We start from the raw sequence: 19,961 nt of genomic DNA on the forward strand, positions 1-19,961 counted from the left end.
GGCCTGATCCTTCGAATTGGGATAAGCACATCCCATACCTGCTCTGTGCATACAGAGAAGTACCAAACTGCACCACAGGAGTCTCACCATTTCAGCTGATGTACGGAAGACAACCAAGAGGTCCTTTAGCAGTAGTGAAGTCTTCATGGTCAGGAGAAATACCTATACCACCTGATCTAAGTGAATCGGCAGTGGATTACTTACAGCATTTAAAAATAAGGCTAGAACAAGCAGCTGAACAAGCCAATTTAATTGCAAGTGATAAACAACAAAAATATGCTGAATATACTTTAATCAGAGATCAATACCAAAAAATTTCAAAATCGGGGAACAAGTTTATTTACTCATCCCAGATTCAAATAACAAACTCTATGCACTGGACCAGGAGAAATCGCGAATCATTGCCCACCGCATTCCTATAAAGTAAAACTACCTGATGGAAAGATCAAACATGTTCATGCAAATAAAATCAGAAAATTCCGAGCTAGCATCAATGCAGTTGGAGTGATATTTGAAAATGAAGAAGAATTTTGAGAAATTATAACTTTGCCAGGAAAAGATCTCTCGACCTCCCCCTGGAAGATTTTAAAATAAATGCAAATCTGAATTAAGAAAATTTAAATCCGCAGCAAAGAAGAAAATTAATAGCTCTTATCAATAAACACCGAGCTGTATTCACTGGAAAGCTGAAAATAGCTGAATAGTTGAAGCTCATAAAATTAGATTAATACCCAATATGGAGAGGAAGAAACCTTACATTTATAGGATTCCTGAAGCATTGAAAACCAAGGTCGATGAAGAAGTAGAATTATTGAAATCGGGACTAATAGAAGAAAGTAATGCAGAAATAGCTCATCCAGTAGTTTGTATAAGCAAAAAAGATGGAAATATTAGATTGTGTCTAGATTATCAAGCATTGAATGTAGTGACGAGCCAGATGACTTTCCTATGCAAAATGCCGTTGATTTAATTTACAGTATAGGAAGAGCCAACGTCATAACAACTTTGGATTTGTTGAAAGGGTATTGGGCAATTCCCATGGAGGAACAAAGTAAAGAGTACACATCCTTTAAAACTCATTGAGGTCAATATCAGTTTAAAGTGTTACCCTTTGGACTAAGGAACGCAGCAGCAACTTTTCAGAGAGTAAAGAATAACGTGCTGAAAGAATTTCAGCAATTTTCCAGAGCCTATATTGACGACAAAGCTGTATTTTCCATGGATTTCGACACTCATCTCCAAGACCTGGATAAAGATTTCATAATTTAGAATCACTTGGATTTACTATTAATTCGAAGAAATGTTCATTTGCAAAACCTCAAATTAAATATTTAGGACACATTATTGGATCAGGAAAACATCAACCAGATCCCGAGAAAATAGAGGCAATCAAGAAGCTGGAAACGCCGAAAACGAAAAGAGGTCTTAAAAGTCTGTTAGGATTATTTAATTAATATCGCGATTATATCCCAGGGTATGCAGAAATCGCCTACCCACTCACAGAACTCACGAAAAATAAACAACTGGAAATACTCGAATGGAAAGAACTTCATGAGTCAACATTTCAGCAACTGAAGGAACGATTAGCGATGTCAACGGAGTTGATCACCCCAACACTGCAGGATCCGTTTGTCATTCATTCTGATGCATCCCAAATTGGAGTAGGTGCATGTTTATCACAGAAAAGGGGAGAGAAACAACTTCCTGCATGCTATGCGAACAAGAAATTATCGAAACCTCAACAAAGCTGGCCGACTATAGAGCGTGAAGCTTATGCTATAGTATGGGCTTTGAAGAACTTCGAACATTGGATATTCGGTTCATCGATAAAAATTATTACTAATCACAATCCTCTAGCCTTTATAGTGAGAAATGCTTCACAATCGTCCAAATTACAATGATGGGCCATAGCTTTGCAGAAGTATAATCTTGAAATAGAATATTGCCCTGGAAAAAAAATTGTCGAACGCAGATGCATTTATCCAGACTCCCCACCTGTGAACTTTGAACATTAATTTACTGTTCATCTTCATGAACATTTTGTATAGTTAACAATTAGATAGTTTTTCTTTGCTTTTCTTAATAATTTTACAATTTTGTGCCAATAAGATGTTTATGTAATTTGAAATAGATAGAAAAATTATTGGATGACAAATATTCGAGGTAAGTGGTAAGTTTAGATATTTGTCTTCCAAGGATATAAATCATACTGCAGCATTATTAATTAAAGAGAACGTTAAGAATAGAATTTTATATCTATATATAAGAAGCTTAATAATTTTACTGTCATCATTAGAATAATACTAGGGTATATTTTAACATGTTTATAAAAAAAAAATATCCACTTGGTTTCTTTGAGTTGATAAATTGTTACAATAATAATAATGTTCGAAACAAGTGGGGTGAAGTTAAAAATGTGTTATCTATGTTTATATATGGTTATGTAGTAAATTAATGTGTAATTGTAGGTATTACATTGCAAACGTCTATGGTAGTTGAAATTTGAAAATTAGGATAGAATGTATAAATGCATATGTAGTTTTTTCTTTTTCTCATTGATCGCAAACAGTTGCTAGATTGATGATTGATTTGTAAATAGCATCAACAACAATCTTACGACGGGAGTGTGATATCTGGCGACTGTTTGGCGATCAACAGAGCGTGCTTGCCGCATTTAGTTCTTTTCCAAGAAGGGTTAATGTATTTATAGAGAGTTGCATGTTAGCCTCAGAAGAGGAAGGTTGTAGATTTTGCCCTGCGGTAGAAGTGACGAACCACTCAGATTTCACTATTATGCTTTGAACGTTATTTCCTAATAAATGTTTGTTTCGTCTTGTTAAATGGTGCCTTATTAAACCACGAAGTCATTACAGGGTTGTTTCTTCAATTTTGGTGTATCAAAATTTGATTTTTATGTGGAATTGAAATATATACCCTGTGTAAATTTAATAATCAAATTATATAACAGGTGCATATTAGGAGAGCTTTTCACGAAAAAGCCAATATTTCAAGCCAATCAGGAAATGGCTCAGCTTGAAGCTATCAGTCGAATTTGTGGGACCCCTTGTCCTGCAGTGTGGCCTAAAGTAATCCAGTTACCACATTGGCATACCTTCAAACCAAAGAAGCAGTATCGTCGTAGGTTAAGAGAAGAATTTTCTTTGTAAGTTTGTTTTGCATTAGCTGTTATTGTTATTTTTGATACTTTGCTTTATGCATAAAATGTTGCAATTAATAGTGTGCTTCTTTTTGTAACAATTATTTGCTAAAAGAAAGTTATCTCTTAAAATTTATTCAGCCCTTTTTTATTGAAATTTAAAAATATAAAATTTAAACTTGATTAATGAAAGAATTTATTTTTAATATATGCCATTCAGTCAGAAAAAGCTTTGTTATACAAGTTTTCCATGTACCGTGAAAATTTTGAAAAGTTGGGAAAAATATAAATATTTCAAAAAATCAGAATGCTTTCAAAAAATTTTTTAAAAATGTATTGATAAGTCCTCTTAAGGAATAAAAGTTTGTGTTTTAAATAATATCTAGTAAACAAGAATTGCCCCTTTTGAAAAAAGTAAGAAAACAAAAGGTTATTTTGACCCCGCCCTTTTTTTCAGAAAGTTTATCAACTCATAATTGTCTTCACCTGTTAATGTGCTGTTTGTTCTTCTGTCTAAAATTACCAAAATTGTAAGAAAAGTCTATTGTAAATTTAAAATAAGCTTTACAGTTTTATTTTGAAACACCAAATATTTTATTATGAATGATGTACTTTTGCAAATGATGTTTGTACAATGATTAGATTTTTTCTGGTCTGATAGTTCTTTTTAATGCTAAAAAGAGCAGAATTTTTCATTTTTTAAAGTTAACCTGTTATTTTGATAGGATGAAATATAATCAGCGATACATTTTATATCAGATATTTTTTATAAATAACTTTTCAGTATTTTAAATTTAGAATTTTTTCTTATTAACAAGCACTAATAATCTATCAAAATGTGAGATTCTGTGAGTCTTGTGTAATTAGGTACAAACATTTTAAGTAAAAATAAAGTATTGTTAGCATTCTTATTATAACTGTAGCTAATTAATTATGTGAAAACATATTCATGAACTTATTGCAAATAATGTGAATAAAATTTATATTAATTTGATATGAAGTACATACATACTATACAATGCTGCTGCTGAGAGGAAAAAGTGCATTTATTGTTTCATTTTCCATCAGTCAAGTTCTAATAATAAGTGATACTTCCACATACTATAAATTAATGCAGTTGTGATTTTCTACAAACTGATCTTTTGCGTGTGTAGCATATGTATTCAGTTCTACTTTTATTACATTTTTCAAGTTGTAATGGCGTGTGTTAAAATTTTACCAGAAACTTTTGGGACAGAGCTGAAAATTCATTTGGTAGTCTTATGTTTTCATTGAAATTCTTGAGGAAGTTGCAGAAGAAAGTCTTGTGTGAATTTTGCTTCTTGCAGCTTCATTGTATAGAAATTCATTACCCGTTTGTGACAAATGGCGGTAATGAACTTGTGACTCTTTCATTTTTCACATTTCTTTTTGCAAATATGTTATGCCACCAGATTTTATTAGTATAGTTCAATGTTGGAAACTCCTGGTTAGCTGTAGGGGGGTATATATGTGTATATAAGAGCATCTGTTGCAATGTCTTCATTTTATGCTGGTGCCGCATCAGAAGTATGAGGATAATGACAAAAGTATGACTGTAACAACAAACACCTTTCAGTTTTCTCCCCCCCCCCCATTTTTTCTCTGAAAGTAAATTAAAGCTTATTTTTGCGACTTATGACCAAACCAGAGCTTGTTTTAAATGCCCCTTCCCCAGAATTTATCTGATATTCCAAGTTTCAGTAGAACAAAATTTTCATTTTGCTTGAATATTCAACAATGAGCATGTTCATTTCCACCTTGGAGAACACTGAAAAGAGTCTTTCTTTCTATTTTATTATGTCTCCTTTTGTCAGTGATCCCATGATGAACAATGTGTTTTAAAAGATCTCATTTTCAGATGAAAAATCAGTTGTTGGAAACAGTGGAGAAAACATACAGAAGTGCTTATATATACACAGTGACATTTTTAGTGGATTCTTTTAAAACATTTTTACTTGTTTTCCATTATTGCTGTCAAAATGACAGTTCTGGACTGGATAGGTATACAGTACATTTTTCCTTATTTCATTCATAACTTAATAAAATTTTGAAAAAATGTGTATAAATCATGTAAATATAGAAAAATTATAAAATCTGGCTCAACAAATAAAAACATAGCACCCAAAATAAATCTGAAGGCATCAAAAAGAGGTCAATTTCGTTTCTAATAATAAAAAAAACTTCCAGCCTTTTTTAGTAGCTTAAATGCTTATTCTCTAAACATATATGTTTTTCAATTTTTATAGCATTTTAAGGATGGTAATTTATATTTTTATAATAATTTTAATTATTGTAATGTATTTTGTAATAAACATTAAATTTTATTTAATTACTCATACTAAATTTGGTAATAAATTCATTATATTTGGTCAGGAAAATTGTCACACTTGGTGATGGAAAATCAAAACTTAGAATTTCAGTATAAATTTCTTTCTAATAAATAACAGTAATGACCTGGAAGAAATTACAAATTAAAGTAAATAGAGATTTTATTTGACAGTTTTAAAATACACTAATGGCATGGCTCTGCAAACTAAAAAATTCATTTCATGTTTTCTTTAATAAATTTACAAATGTAATTCTTCTGGGATATATATCGCATTACATTGTTACCACTGTATCTGCTGATAATTTATTCCATTATCAGTTGCAGACAATATAAAATATATTAACAGATTAATTAAACATAAGAAATATTATCATCATAGAATAAAGTTGTGATATCGTGCACTATATTCTAGTACATAGTACATTTATACAGCAGTGATGGCAAACTTCTCTATGCACTAGAGCTAGTGTAAGATGGGTACTGGCTTTATGAGCTGCACTATATACAAGGTGTGGCTATAAATATCCAGGCTGAATGTCACAGCATGAAACCAATCACTCGCCCAAGAGAGGTGCTGCTGGTATCTGAAAAGTAGTACATCTGCATATGTGCAGCGCGGGTCAATTATAGACTTGAACAAGTGAGCTCGGCTAGGAAAAACGTGTGAAAACATATCTGGTGAAGTGTTGTTGTCAAAGTTGTGTTGTGGAAGTGCTGAAAGGAACAAAGGATGAACATCAAATTCTGCTTCATACTGGGCAAAAAAGCAACAGAAACACATGCATTGTTGAAGCAAGTGCATAGAGAGCAAGCATTATCCCATTCCCGCACATTTGAATGGTATGGACGGTTTCAGGGCAGCCATGAAAGTGTTGAAGATGACTCCCACACCGGAAGGCTGATTTCCATGCGTATGCCTGAAACAATTGAGAAAGTTCATGAGCTTAAAACAGTGGATAGGCGACTGACTATTTGAATGCTGGCCAGTGAACTGTCTAGCGACGAAGAGGTGGTTCGCTAAATTCTGATGTAAGACCTAGGGAAACGCAAGGTGTGTTCCAGATTTGTCCTGCACTGTTTATTGGACAATCAGAAGCAAGTCAGAATGGACACGTGTGGCGAACTCATCGACAATGCTGACTCTGCTTTCCTGGATTCGATAGTGACAGGTGACAAATCTTGTTGCTATCAATGTGACCCTGAAACCAATCGACAGAACAAAGAATGGTGGTCTCCCAGCTCCCCGAAACAGAAAAAATGTTTCAAAAATCAAAGGTCAAAGTCATGTTAATCACTTTCTTCCATAGTGAAGGACTTATTTATCATGAATTGTCCCACCAAGCACTACTGTTACAGGACAGTTTTATGCAGAAGTTCTTCCCCGACTCCGATAAAGAATTTACAGAGTACGTCCCCGTTTTCGACAAAATGGGAGTTGGCTTCTGTTGCATGGCAACGCTTGCCCCCCACATTGCTTTGCCAGTGAAGACATTTTTAGCCAAGCATGAGGTCGAGGAGCTGCATCATCCGCCATACTCTCCTGACTTGCTCCCCCTCTTCGACTTTTTTTTTTTTTTGTTGTTGCCCAAACTCGAAACTGATCAAAGGAATACACTTTGTGGAGAAGACATCAAGAAAAACATGACGTCACTGAAGAGCCTTCTGAAAGAGGACTTTTAAAAGTTGTTTCCACAACCTATACAGCCAAGCACAGAAGTATGTTATGGCAAATGGGGGTTACTTCGAAACATATTAAAAGGTTATGTTTTTCACATCATCTGTACTGGTGCTATTAGAGCAGTCCTGGAAATTAATAGCCACACCTTGTATGTGCACATGCAAAAGGGGAGAGAAAACACTATGATGGTTGGAATTCTTCAAGAAATTATATTTGCATTATTATAGATCATTATGTATGGATATTTTTTTCAAAAAGGGTAACTGATAATTATATTAATTGTCTGAAAAAAAATTCAAATTCAGATTCCAAGGAAAATTTTGTTTCATTTTACTCCTTGAAAATTTAAACACTTTTTGAGAAAATATAATTTTGCACACTTTTTAACTACTACTAATCGACAAAAAATTGACAGAAAAGTAGGGAGAGTTAATCAGATTGTTATAATTAGATAAAATGCAAAATGAATTCAAGTATTCTTTAGTATTGCTTACAAAAAAATTGCTTCCTTAGATTATTGCTATATGTAACAATATATCTTATTATGTAATTAAATTCCCTGTATCATATTTAATATATGACAAAAATCCCTTAATTAAGGATTAAAATTTATTGCCAGTGATATAAAAAGCTAGAAAAACTGATCCCAGCTCATAAATATGTTATGGTGGTTCCATAAACTGGCTTCTTTGCTATGTTAGAAATTGTGTTTATCAGATTCCTTTTACTAATTTGCTGGAACCAAAGCAGCATATCACTGTTGCTGTTAATTTCATAAATCCTAAGATGTTTGCTAATACTTGCATGATATTGAGTACTAGTTGGATTAATTTACAACAAAATTTAATTATTACATTGTTATTGAATGAAATCATTTTCTATTTGTGTCTAGTTTTTTTGAGGGGGTAATATAAATTTTAAGTGTGGCCTGTAATTCTCAGACACCTTGTATTTCTCTTCAAATTATTCAAAAGTAAATATATTTGTTTTTAATTATAGATTTATTTGTAAATCTGCTTGCTATCTATAATGTAAAACTAATATTAATAGCTTGCGTATGAGTAAACATTTCAAGTGCAAATTCAAGTGTTTCAAGTTCAAAGATGAATGAGTGATACTTAATCTAAATTATGCAATAAATATTAATATCGAGTATTATAATTTTGTATATGCGTTAATTAATGTTTGCAGTAATATGTATTAATGTTCATTAAATATTAATATCCAGTACTAGTATTATAACTTTTGTTTCTTAATATTTTACTAATAGATTATTAAGCTAATATTTTAATTTAATTTTTTTAGCATGCCGGGACCAGCTTTGGACCTTCTTGATCAAATGTTAGAGCTTGATCCAGATAAAAGAATAACTGCTGAAAATTCTTTAAAGTGTCAATGGCTTAAAGATATTCACCCTGAAAAAATGGAGCCTCCCGAGTATGTGAAACTGTCAAATTTAAAATTCAATTTCTTTTTAGTCAATTTGCTGTGCCAAAACAAAGCTGCCATGGAGAAGAAGTAATATTAAGTGCATGCTATGAGGAACAATACTTCTAAGTGCATCATATTTTCAATATTTATTGTGATAGATACTAGTTGATATACAGGGGTTGTAAATTAAATTGTGGCAACTTAACCTTGTAACTCGCAGAAGGGCGGGCATACGCAAATAGGATATGGGAGCAGTGAGGCGGCGCAGTTGTCGATGTGTAGAGTGCAAAAACCAGTCGATCTGCCTAGAAGGGTAGTTGTTGTGTGGCGTTAAAGGGAGGAGTTTCGTTTCCATCGCTCTAAAGCATAAAAGGTGATCAGCGGTCGTGGCTTAAAATCGAGGTTGTCCGTGGCAAAAATGCAACAGAATGCTATCGAGGATTAGTGGAAGGCTGTGGCACAAATGCTTTACCGTATAGGACAGTAGCACGATGGGTTCAAGCATTTCGTTCGGGTCGGAATGAGACTGCGGATTTGCAACCCATAGGTCGGCCCTTCATTCCTCAAGAGGAGATTGACATCCTGAGCGGTCTCCTTACCATAGACCACCGATGGATTTTCCAAGAGTTATCCTTAGAGGTTGGTCCGAGTCATCAAAAGGTGTGGCACATAATAAAAAAAATCTCTCAACATGAGGAAAATTGCTTCCCGCTGGGTTCCACATTGACTAACCGAAGTACAGAAATGGCACTGCTATGCACTGGCTGGCACCCACTTGGAGAGATACTGCAATGAAAGAGACACATTTCTGCAGCGTATTGTCGCCATTGATGAGATATGGGCACGAACCTATGAGCCTGAATCAAAGCATCAATCAAATGAATGGTGTTACCAAGGTTTGCCTCATCCACAGAAATTTCGACAGGAACCTAGTCGGGTGAAGGTTATGCTGTCTATGGCATAAGACTGGGACAGTGAGATACTTACACATGCTGTACCTGAAGGACAATCTGTCAGCGCAGATTACTATTGCCAATTTCTACAGCTCCATCTGCGTCTGGCTATGTGGCACAAACGTCCACGTTTATTGCATAACAATCTCCCTATCGTATTGCATGACAATGCTCGTTGCCATGTCGCAAACAGTGTCGCTCTCCTTTTAGCGACGGTGGCAGTGGCAAATCCTGGAACACCCTCTCTACTCACCCGACATGAGTCCTTGTGACATCGATCTGTTTCCAAAGTTGTAGCAACTCCTCTGAGGTCACCGATTTCATAACGTTTCGTCTGTTCTCCACGCATTACGGCACTCGGTCTCTCACATCAACAATCAACACCTTGCCACTGGTCTACAACGGCTTCCCGACATTTGGCAAAAGGTTATAAGCTTTGCTGGTGATTACATAGAAGGAATATAATGAAATTGTACTTGTTAAGTTAATTAAAAATTGATTTATACCTATGTTGCCATTACTTAATTTACAGCCCTCGTACTAGTATGGATACTAGCTGATCTAACTAGTATGGATACTAGTTGTCTTCTGTTTTATTTAATGCAGTGCCATGCCAGCTTTGATAGAGAATCCAGCACTTTGATATTTTGAATCTTTTCAGCTGGCATTGATTTTTTAAGTTGTGTAGAAAAGCAGCATACTGTAAAAATATATAATGAAGTGCATCTTGAAGGGAAAGTGCATTTGTGTAGAGTCTCATTAGTTTCAGATAAATGAACAAATATTAAGTGCTTCTTCATCATGTGGAAAAGTAACTTATCTTGGCAGGATTGAATCTTTAGAAAAAAAAAGAGGAGAATTATTTATTTATTTATTTTTTTGTGTGTGGTCCAGCTGTTGAAAACTTTAAAAATGTTTATCTCTGTTTCATATCGTGACTTTTTAAAAAATGTCCAGGAATGTGATTTGAGGATTATTGACACAGAGTTCATATGTATTTTTAAAATTAAGGCATATGGTTTGCATGAATTGGATAAGGTAAAATTTAAGAATGTGTATAAGTATTCCCATCTGATTCTGCTTCAGCTGTTCATTGTAAGTCTTTCACAAGCTTGTAGTTGAAATTAATACACTAAATGTTTTGATGAGGATCAAGGTCTGGAGCCAAGAGCCGAAGTAGCTCATTTTAACTTCAGTTATTAGCTTTGAAAGTTCATATTTCAAACTTTAACAGCTTTAAAATATGCTACTGGAGCTATTATTGATTGAATTAATATTTAGGAGGTCTTTGGAATGTTTCTTGATGTAACTGTTGTGTTGATCGACATGTTGGAAAGATGATCGAACTTGGTTATTTATAAGGAGCAGAAGTTATGATAAGATTTCTATGCATAAATCTCTGAAAGGATTGTTATTGGCGAAATTTGGGAGAAAAAAATTGCCTTCCTTCGTTGTGCTGTATGCCACCAGAGTAAAATTCAAATACTGTATGTTTTGAAATCCCAAGCAGTTTTGTTCATCAAAATGTCTGTTTTGTATTTTCCAGCCATTAAATTTGCTGAAAAGAGACAGTTATCAGATTTTTGGCTTCCGTGCTAGACTCAGATTTCTATTGGCTGATGAATTGCTTCATAGGTACACTAACCTGGTGATGCAGCTGGAGGAAGATTCATGCAGTGAAGTTAATGGCTTGCACCCATGGTGCTTTGTATGAATCGAACTGAATCTGAGAAGACAGGTCTCATGAAGTACTGGAGTCTTTGAAGGCTTGATGTATCAATTTCTAAGCCAGAAGTTTTAGTAATGATTACAGTGGGGCTGATGTTACCACATACACAACATGCAAGAAGTAAAATATAATGAATATGAACGGTCAAGTATGCAGTTTAGAAAAAACAGTAGTGAATACTAAGTCTACTAGAAAAGGTAAGGATATTGCTAAAAAGTTTGTGTGTGATGATTTTTAAATAAAATAAAATGTAATTTGTATTTTAAGTTTGCTTTGTTATTGTTTTTTGTAATTTTAATTTTCTTTCTCCTTTATTAGCCTTCCTCATAATCAAGATTGCCATGAAATGTGGTCTAAAAGACGTCGCCGGCAAATGAGGTTAGAGCAGGAAGCTGCAGCTGCTGCCTTGAACAACCCAGCTATGCTTTCTCAATCTGTAGATGCTATATCTCTTTTAAATACTTCATTACTTTCTAATAATTCAAAAATTCCAAATTATCCAGATAATCCTATTCAGTCAAATGTTTGGTCTGCTGAGCTTCAAAATACATGGAATAAAAAGGAAAAGAATGATGATAAGCTTGAGATAGACAAAAAAGGTTAGCTCTTCCAGCTAAGTAAATTTCACATCATTTTTGTTTACTTCTATTTCTATTAAAAGTTTAACACATTGCTTTCAAATAAAATATCTTTTTTCATACTAATGAACTTCATTTAGAAGTCCAGAATAACTGATTTGAATTGTTGTTTATATCCAGTTTTATTTTTAATCAGCAGTGATATTTATTTCATTTCTGATACAAATCTGAACTTATTTTATTAAAGTATTGGAAAAAGGTTTATGTAGGTGTTTAATCATGTTAAATGAAGGTGTTTAATCGTGACTCATTCTTTAATTTGTTGTTGATATCATGAAAATATTCATTCATCATATCATTGTAAATTATTCATGCAAATGACTAAATTGAAGTTTTTTAACTAAAAGCATAAAGTCTAGGATCGGTAAGTATTAAGGCAAATGAAGCCTCTATTCGTCTATTTTAAACATCCCAAGTATGTTTTGTATATTTTGAAAAATAGTTGTTCTTAAAGTATTTTTTTTTTAATTTTTGATTGTTTTTATTTACAGTGCTTGAACCTGCTTTGGCAGACCCCACGGTTACTCAACCAACAGCTGTTCGACATCTTTTTCCTGGTTAGAACTATATTACATTTTATAGTATTTCTATGCACTTTTAATATACATATATAGTGCAAAGTATCTCAAAATTAATCAGTTTAATGATACAAATATAAAGACATTTTCTATGTATAGGTTTTAGTATTATTTTTGAAGTGTGTTATTATTTATGTTTTATATTGTAATGAAATGTAATTAATTGAGAGTGATTTAAAAATGTTTCTTTGCAATCATTTGAATGAAAAAATAAATGTACATTTATTGTATATATGTTAAATGAAGTTATGGTTATATTTAGTTCCTGCAAAAGCTAATAAATGCGGTATGTTTTAACTTGGGATGTTTTGTATTGTGTGGAATATTAAAATTTCATATTCAGAAGTGTAATACCGAACGCATTAATACTGTCTGTTAATATATGTCTGCAATAAATACATGTATATATATTAATTGTGATATGTTAATTTCAAGGAAAGTTGCTATTTCAAAAATCTCAAAAAGTTTGGGAATGGGCATATAAAGAGTTACTTCTTAGTATTTAGTGTCTTGTAGTATTGCATTATTATTTTTACATATTTATTTGTTGATAGCCCATCAGTAATCAGCTTATGATTTATTTCTTAGCATCTGAATAAAACACTCATTTTGTTTTATTTAAAGTTCATTTCATTGACTTTGTAATTTTTTATGCCTGCATGTACTGCATGTTTGTTAAATATATTTGACTTTGGAAAAAAATAAATTTGTTTACATTGTTATTTTGTATGTATGTATTTATTTCATTTGAAATCAAACAAGTTAGTTAAAGATGACAAGTTTAATTAAACTGAAGCTCTGATAATAAACTATATATTAACTCTAACTTTCTATTGCTCCTCACTTTTCTCTTAAGACATAAATTATTGTTAATATATTTTACTGTTATACTGAGTTGCAAGCACATGTTTTTATGCAGCCTATTTCATAACATTGAAAGGAAGGATATTTGTGAGTTTCTTTATAGGGTTTATATTCACAGAGTTGCCAACTCTCCTGATTTAGGCGGGAAACTCCCGATTTTCGACCGCTCTCCCGCCAACCCGATTTACAATATATTTCTCCCGACTTTTTCTTATTCTTAAAATTTCGCATGATTTTTATGGATCTTGGCTTAATACTTTGTTATATGGGGAAAAAAAAAAAAAAGTGATTTTGGACGTCTGAAAGCATTTGAATTTTCTCTAGATTATATCTAAAACAAAACCTTGCGAATCAAATGAGAATTTCTGCTTTGTGAGTGAGAGCAGATACGTATCCAGAAACGTCGTTCTCCAGTTCTCCAATGGGCATCGTGCTCAACTGCATGTCATCTGGCCAATGAGGACAAAGCAAGCTGTTATTTGGATGTTCTCTAGTTATTTCGGTCATTTTGTCCTGAGTTGTGTGAGTTCACGTGCCTTCGGGAAATAGTTTTAAAAATTATCATCTTTTCTAATGTCTGCAAGAAAGGTTAAATACTTGTGTACGTTTCAAAAATCGTACACAGTTGACTTTCCTTTCATTATTTCCTCAAGGAAATCTAATAAATTTGCAATGTGTACCGCCTGTCGTTGCGATTTTTTGATTTTGCATGCTGGAAGGGTGGATGTTCTCAAACATGTGCATACACAAAAACACAAGGACAACATTAGTTGTTTTGAAAAAAAAAAAAAAAAAAAAAAAGAAAAATTAAATTTTTCTTTGGAAGCGAAGGACCAAAAAGTTATTAATGCAGAATGTGTGTTCTCTGCCTTTTTACTGGAGCACAACTTGCCACTGAATGCATAGGATCACGCTGCAGCTTTATTTAAAAAAATGTTTCCCGATAGTGAAATCGCTAAGAAATACTCAATTGCTAGGACCAACAAAACAGGTGCAATTGTTAAAGAAATGGGTTTGAAAAATAAATCTTCAGTTATTGATTTCATTAAAACAGCTCCGTTCTGTCTCTCTATGGATGGAAGCAATAATACTGATTCAAAACTGTATCCAATTGTTGTTTCTTTTTTTAATACAAAGTCTTCAGAAATTGAGTGCAGTTTACTTTCTGTCCCCACTTCAGAAGGACATTTGACAGGCTTTAATATAGCACAGCTAATTGTTAAAACTTTTAAAAGAAAATGCAGTCCCTCTGGATAATTGCTTAGCACTTGGTGCCGATAATGCACCAGTATTGGTAGGCTTGGAAGACAGGTGTTGCAGGCATCTTAAGAAAGAAAAATTCCGATTTGCAGATTATGAGGTGCACCTGCCACCTCTTAAATTTAGCAGCTGAAAAAGGGGCAGCTTCTTTACCAATAAATGTTGATGAACACATTGTTAATATTCATTATTATCTTGAAAGGAGTTCTAAAAGGAAGGGAAAATTGAAACAGTTCCAACAGCTGCATAACAACAGTTTACAATTCGAAAACTTGGATAAAGTTATAAAATCAGCTAGGATTGAGTGTGAGAGAATTTTCAGTGTTGTTGGGAAAAAGAGGACTAAATTTACATCTAATATTAGTGATGACACATTAGAAAAACTTTTATTAGCGAAAGCAGGCTATGAACAAAATTATGAAAATTTATTTATTAAAGAAAGCAAAATCTGCCACTGTTTATAACATTTCTACGAAAACTGATTAAAGTGTTTTTCCCCCCTTACACGATGCAAGTAATAAAAGTGTTTTTTATGTGTAAGGTATTTTTGTGTTGCTTGCATTTAAGAATTGGTTACTATTTAAAGTTAATTCATTATTAAAAACTATATTTTTATCATTTAAAAAGTCTTTAACATTGTGAAAAATCTCCTGATTTTTGAGTGTCATTGGTTGGCAAGTATGTATTCAGAATTCAAAAATTAAATAATGCTCTGCAAAAATATTGATCTGAAATGTTGAAATAATGTCCTTATTAAATCATAATAAATTATATTTATGTAAAAAACTCAGAATTGTTCATTTATAAAAGTAAAGAATGAAAAATTCATTTCATAATAAGTGCCATAACTTTTCATCAGAGCTGTTTGACAGAATCACGAATATCTGAATTCCCCTTCTCTTAAATTCCTACCTATACTAGTTCTTTCAACAATAAATTTCCCAAAATTTTAGCCCTTATTCTTGCCACCAATAAGCTTGCACTGGAAAGAATCATGCATTTATCAGTTTCCATATGGTGATTATGTCTTCATAATGACTGAAGTCATAATCTTCTGGAATACACAATCCAGCATTTAAGATGCTATTTTTAGAATTGTATTGCTAATATGCATGTAAATGAAACCTTGTTAGGAGGAGGCTGCTAATAACATTGAAAACATACTTGTGGATGCTTCTTTATAAACAACTCAGCAATCAGGAAATGTCAAAATAAACATGTACAACTATTTCATATGCAAATAATGGGTCTAAAGCATAAATCGATAAGTCGGTATGATACTTTTTAAAAACCATATATGATTTCTACATATATTTTATATGGAAAACACTTAATATACAGTTTAGTAGTGAATTAAATATTAAAGGGAAAAACATTAGGTTAACTACTGAGCAGGTTTTTAAAAAACAATTTAATCTGGTGAATATGTAAATCAGTGTTACCATTATTTTTGTGTTGAAAAATTATTTTATACTTTCATCATACCAAATGATTAAAACATATCTCATTTTTTTGAGGGCGCGGGAATTAGCAATTTTTTCAATCCCTTTTATTCAATGCTTTCAATTCTCTGCAACTAACATGGATTAAAGAAAAATTTTTACCAAAAATTAGTTGTTTCATTCTTTTCATTTTCAGCTTCCTACTTTAGGTATTAGATTGTATCTTTTGTATGATGTTGAAATATTTTTAAGTATTAGTTCAGAAATAAATATTTCTGTTAATTCCATGTTGATTTAGAAGAATTCAAGCATTTTTTAAGGACCTACTGTAAAAATTTATTGTTAAACTAATATACCTATTGCCTTCTGTGTATATGAAGTTTTACAGTTAAGTTCAGTAAATGTGTGTTCATAATTAAAAGATTCTTACCTAAATAAACAAAAGCATTTCATGTTCCTTTAAAATAAAAGCAATCATTTGAGATGCACTTTTAATAAAAACTGTATAGTTACTGAAAAATGTGGGCAAAAAAAGTCTTCATTTGCTATTATATTACATGGAGAATACTCATCATATTTGTAATAGTCAAAAGTTGTTGCCTTTTAGGGCTTGTTTGAGGTGTATGAACATAAAGAGGTCTGTTGTAATGAGGTCATGTTCTGGATGCCTACTATTGATCCTTTGCAATCAGTATTTTCCTACTTTGTGATAGTATTCATTAATGCTCTTTCTGGGTAACATCTTAACTTTTCCAATGTTTTATGTACAATATATCATAATTCTACCTCTTTGAACAACATAGTCAATGGAATTTCATCCATTCTTTAAATGATTAATCTATTCATAAACATAACTTTAGGGAATGATTTCATATCGAAGAACATTTTGGGAGGGGGAAGATCTCATGTTTTTCTTTTGCAGGTTTGGCTTTGGTTTATGTGATTATGGGAAAGCCTCAAGGGCTATCTGCCTAAGAGGAGGGATGCCTTTGTGGAGGACTTTCTAAGGGAAACTGGCTCGCATGCATGTTACACATATGGAAATACATAAAAACAACCATGCAGCCAACCCATTTGCGGTATTCGAACCTTGGATCAAACTACCAGTGTTCAGCAACTTTACCACTTGGTCACTGGTGGGCATTTTCTTTCGCAGATTTACCAAGCTTGAAAACAAACTTTAAAGTGGTTCATGCTATGAACATCAATAGTTCATTTTACAGCCTATGCTGTACCTTTGCATGATAGAATATTGTTAACTGAAATCCGTTATCTCTATACCTTGATCATGCTGAGACATAATTAAACATGTTATAAAGTATTTGTTACATGTTTCACCATTGCTGACTGTTACAAGTGTGCAGCTAATGATGTTATCCGCTGCACTTTACTGTCATACCTTGTATACCAAAAAACTAACCATTGTGGTATTTCATTTGTATTTTCATAAAAATTATGTTCACATTACAAGATATTTTTAAAGTTTATTAGTATTATGGAAAATTAGCAATGTTCTTTAATTCTTTATTTTTTTGGGGGGGAGGGAGTAGGATAGTAGATATTTAAAATTTAATGATGTAGGGACTTAACCTCATTTTTGTCAATCCAAAGAAGATGCATTGATTTTTTTTATTTACATTTGTATATTCTTATTTTTACTATAAGCTTTTTATATTGCAAACATACACCGGAAATTAGAAAATGACTAAAAAATCAGAATATTTTTAATCATAAATATGTACTAAATATGAGCTAAAAATTTAGAATCTTTCTTCCCAAGCCAAAATGTTAAAACTGTTAGAATTTTTTAAAAATATGTGTTAAAATATATTTTAAAATCATAATATTGTTATTTTAAGAAAATAGGCTACATGTGTCTAGTATTTAAATACATTTATATTATTTATGTTTACATAAAATAATGTTATTTTTCTACAGATGGCAAATGAAATATCTTGTTATCTCTACATATAATAAAAGAAAGAGTCTGTGTCTTTCGTTCGTGCTGTGCATAAGCTAATAGAGCCAGGGCTATGAAATTTGGTATATAGGTGCATCTAGACAAGAGCCAGTGCACTTCTAAGCGATTTTTTTCAAAATTCGAATCAGATTTTTTAAAATTTTATCCTTTCAATTTTATTGCATTATTTTGAATCATTTCATTCTTTTAGAAATGTGGTTTTGGCAACAGTTTTTCATTCAATTGTATATTGGACTGCTGACTGTTGTAAATCGGCACTGTTGCCACTTGGAAAAATGAGGACGATAATTCTGTGCAGTTCTTAAATTTAATGTTTCTCTTAGATACTGGACGTTGAGAGAAGGCAATGGGAAGTTGGTTAATTTATTTATTAGTATAATTAGTGTTTGTTTTAAGGGATATTGCTTATTTCATTGATTTTTTTTTTTTAATGAAGTTGTTCTGCTGAGTAAAATTCTGCTCAGTTTTTAAATTTAACGTTTGGAGTTTGTTCCCTTCAGGCATTTTCCGTATATTAAAAAGCCAGATGAAGGCTGGCAGCGTAACTGCGTAGTATTTCATAATTGTAGCAGAAAATCCCATTATCTTACCTTGCATCCCTAAATATAATTTTTTTTAAAATGTCTATTAAGAAATTTCCCCACCAAATAGAGCATTTTTTTTTAAAGTGATATTCATGGAAAACTTGTGACAATAAAATGTAAATTCTGTAGTTCTGATTCAAGTATTTACGTGAATAAAGAGTGTTAGTTTAGTAACAGTGTAAATATAATGTATCGTATTGTTTACTAATATTTTGTTTGGGATATATAGTGTCCAGCAAACTTCTGTTATTTTAAACTGATATTTAAGTTTTAATATTTCCCCCTGCAGCTCTTTCAGAAATATATGGTATAATATATATAGTAGGTAGAAATTGTGACTCTTTCTTATGAGCTGTTCATTTACATCAAATCATAAGTTTAAAACCGTGCAGATTTCTCACCGAAAACTATATTCATGAATGCTAATAACAATATTCAAACAACTCTTGTGGCATAAATTGATTGCAGTATCAGTGAATTTTTCAGATATCACTACAATGAAAAGACAGTTACAACTATATTACATCTGTTGTTGTTACTTATGCTCACTTGTCTGACAGTAACATCAGCCCAAGCCCACGGCAAAGATTATAACAGAACAACATATAATATGATTGCATAATTTATTGCTTCTTACATATGTGTAGGAAGATGTATTTTTCATTGTTTAAAAAATCAATTATATTTTTAGACTGCATGCTTCCTGTTGCAAAGGTACTATATATCATGTCAACTTTGAGTTAAAACATGAAACATCCATTACAAGTAACACCCATTCTTTTACCATAACCTTGCATTAGAATACAATAATTAGGTATTATTTCACTGTATGCAGCAAATCTTCGAAACTGTAACACCTAAAAAAATGAACGATTTGTTGTTCTTCGAATTTGGTCTGAGCGTATGCCCAAATGCAAAGATTAAGAAATTTTGAAAAATGATTATTTGTTTTCTGTGCATGAGAGTATTTTAAGTGATCAAATAAAGCTTTCTCTGAGAATGTGCTTTCTCATTCTATTGAAATTATTAAAATGAGTTAGATTAATCTCATGTGTTGTAGAGAAATGAGCTATTTTTACAGAGTTGAACCATTTATATAGTATAGCTACTCATTTGTTGTACAACTTTTTTCGTCCTTTTTTCTTAATACTCTTATTACGTAGTATAATTCTTTTCTTCCTCGAAGTGACCCATATCAACCTTTCTCAAAATTCGTGGATTTTTTTCTATAGAACTCACTTCAGTTTAATGTTGAAATTTTCCTAAAGTAATGGTCATGTTTGAAAATTCTTTGCAAGCAAAACAAACATGTAAAG

General features: G+C 32.2%; 1 protein-coding gene across 2 annotated transcripts in view; it reads left to right on the top strand.

Moving 5' to 3' along the window:
- Cdk12 (Cyclin-dependent kinase 12) overlaps nt 1–19,961 on the top strand; it is a 131,019-nt gene that overhangs the window by 61,696 nt on the left and 49,362 nt on the right. For both annotated transcript variants that reach the window (XM_035370546.2, XM_035370547.2), the window contains exons 8-11: nt 2,969–3,163; nt 8,491–8,622; nt 11,617–11,897; nt 12,428–12,493. In XM_035370546.2, coding sequence (XP_035226437.1) covers nt 2,969–3,163; nt 8,491–8,622; nt 11,617–11,897; nt 12,428–12,493 — 674 coding nt within the window. The remainder of the gene's footprint in view (nt 1–2,968; nt 3,164–8,490; nt 8,623–11,616; nt 11,898–12,427; nt 12,494–19,961) is intronic.

Source organism: Stegodyphus dumicola, chromosome 4 (assembly GCF_044657685.1).
Source record: "Stegodyphus dumicola isolate Sdum_Otavi_A_Nest chromosome 4, ASM4465768v1".
In the NCBI taxonomy this organism is placed as follows: Eukaryota; Metazoa; Arthropoda; class Arachnida; order Araneae; family Eresidae; genus Stegodyphus; species Stegodyphus dumicola.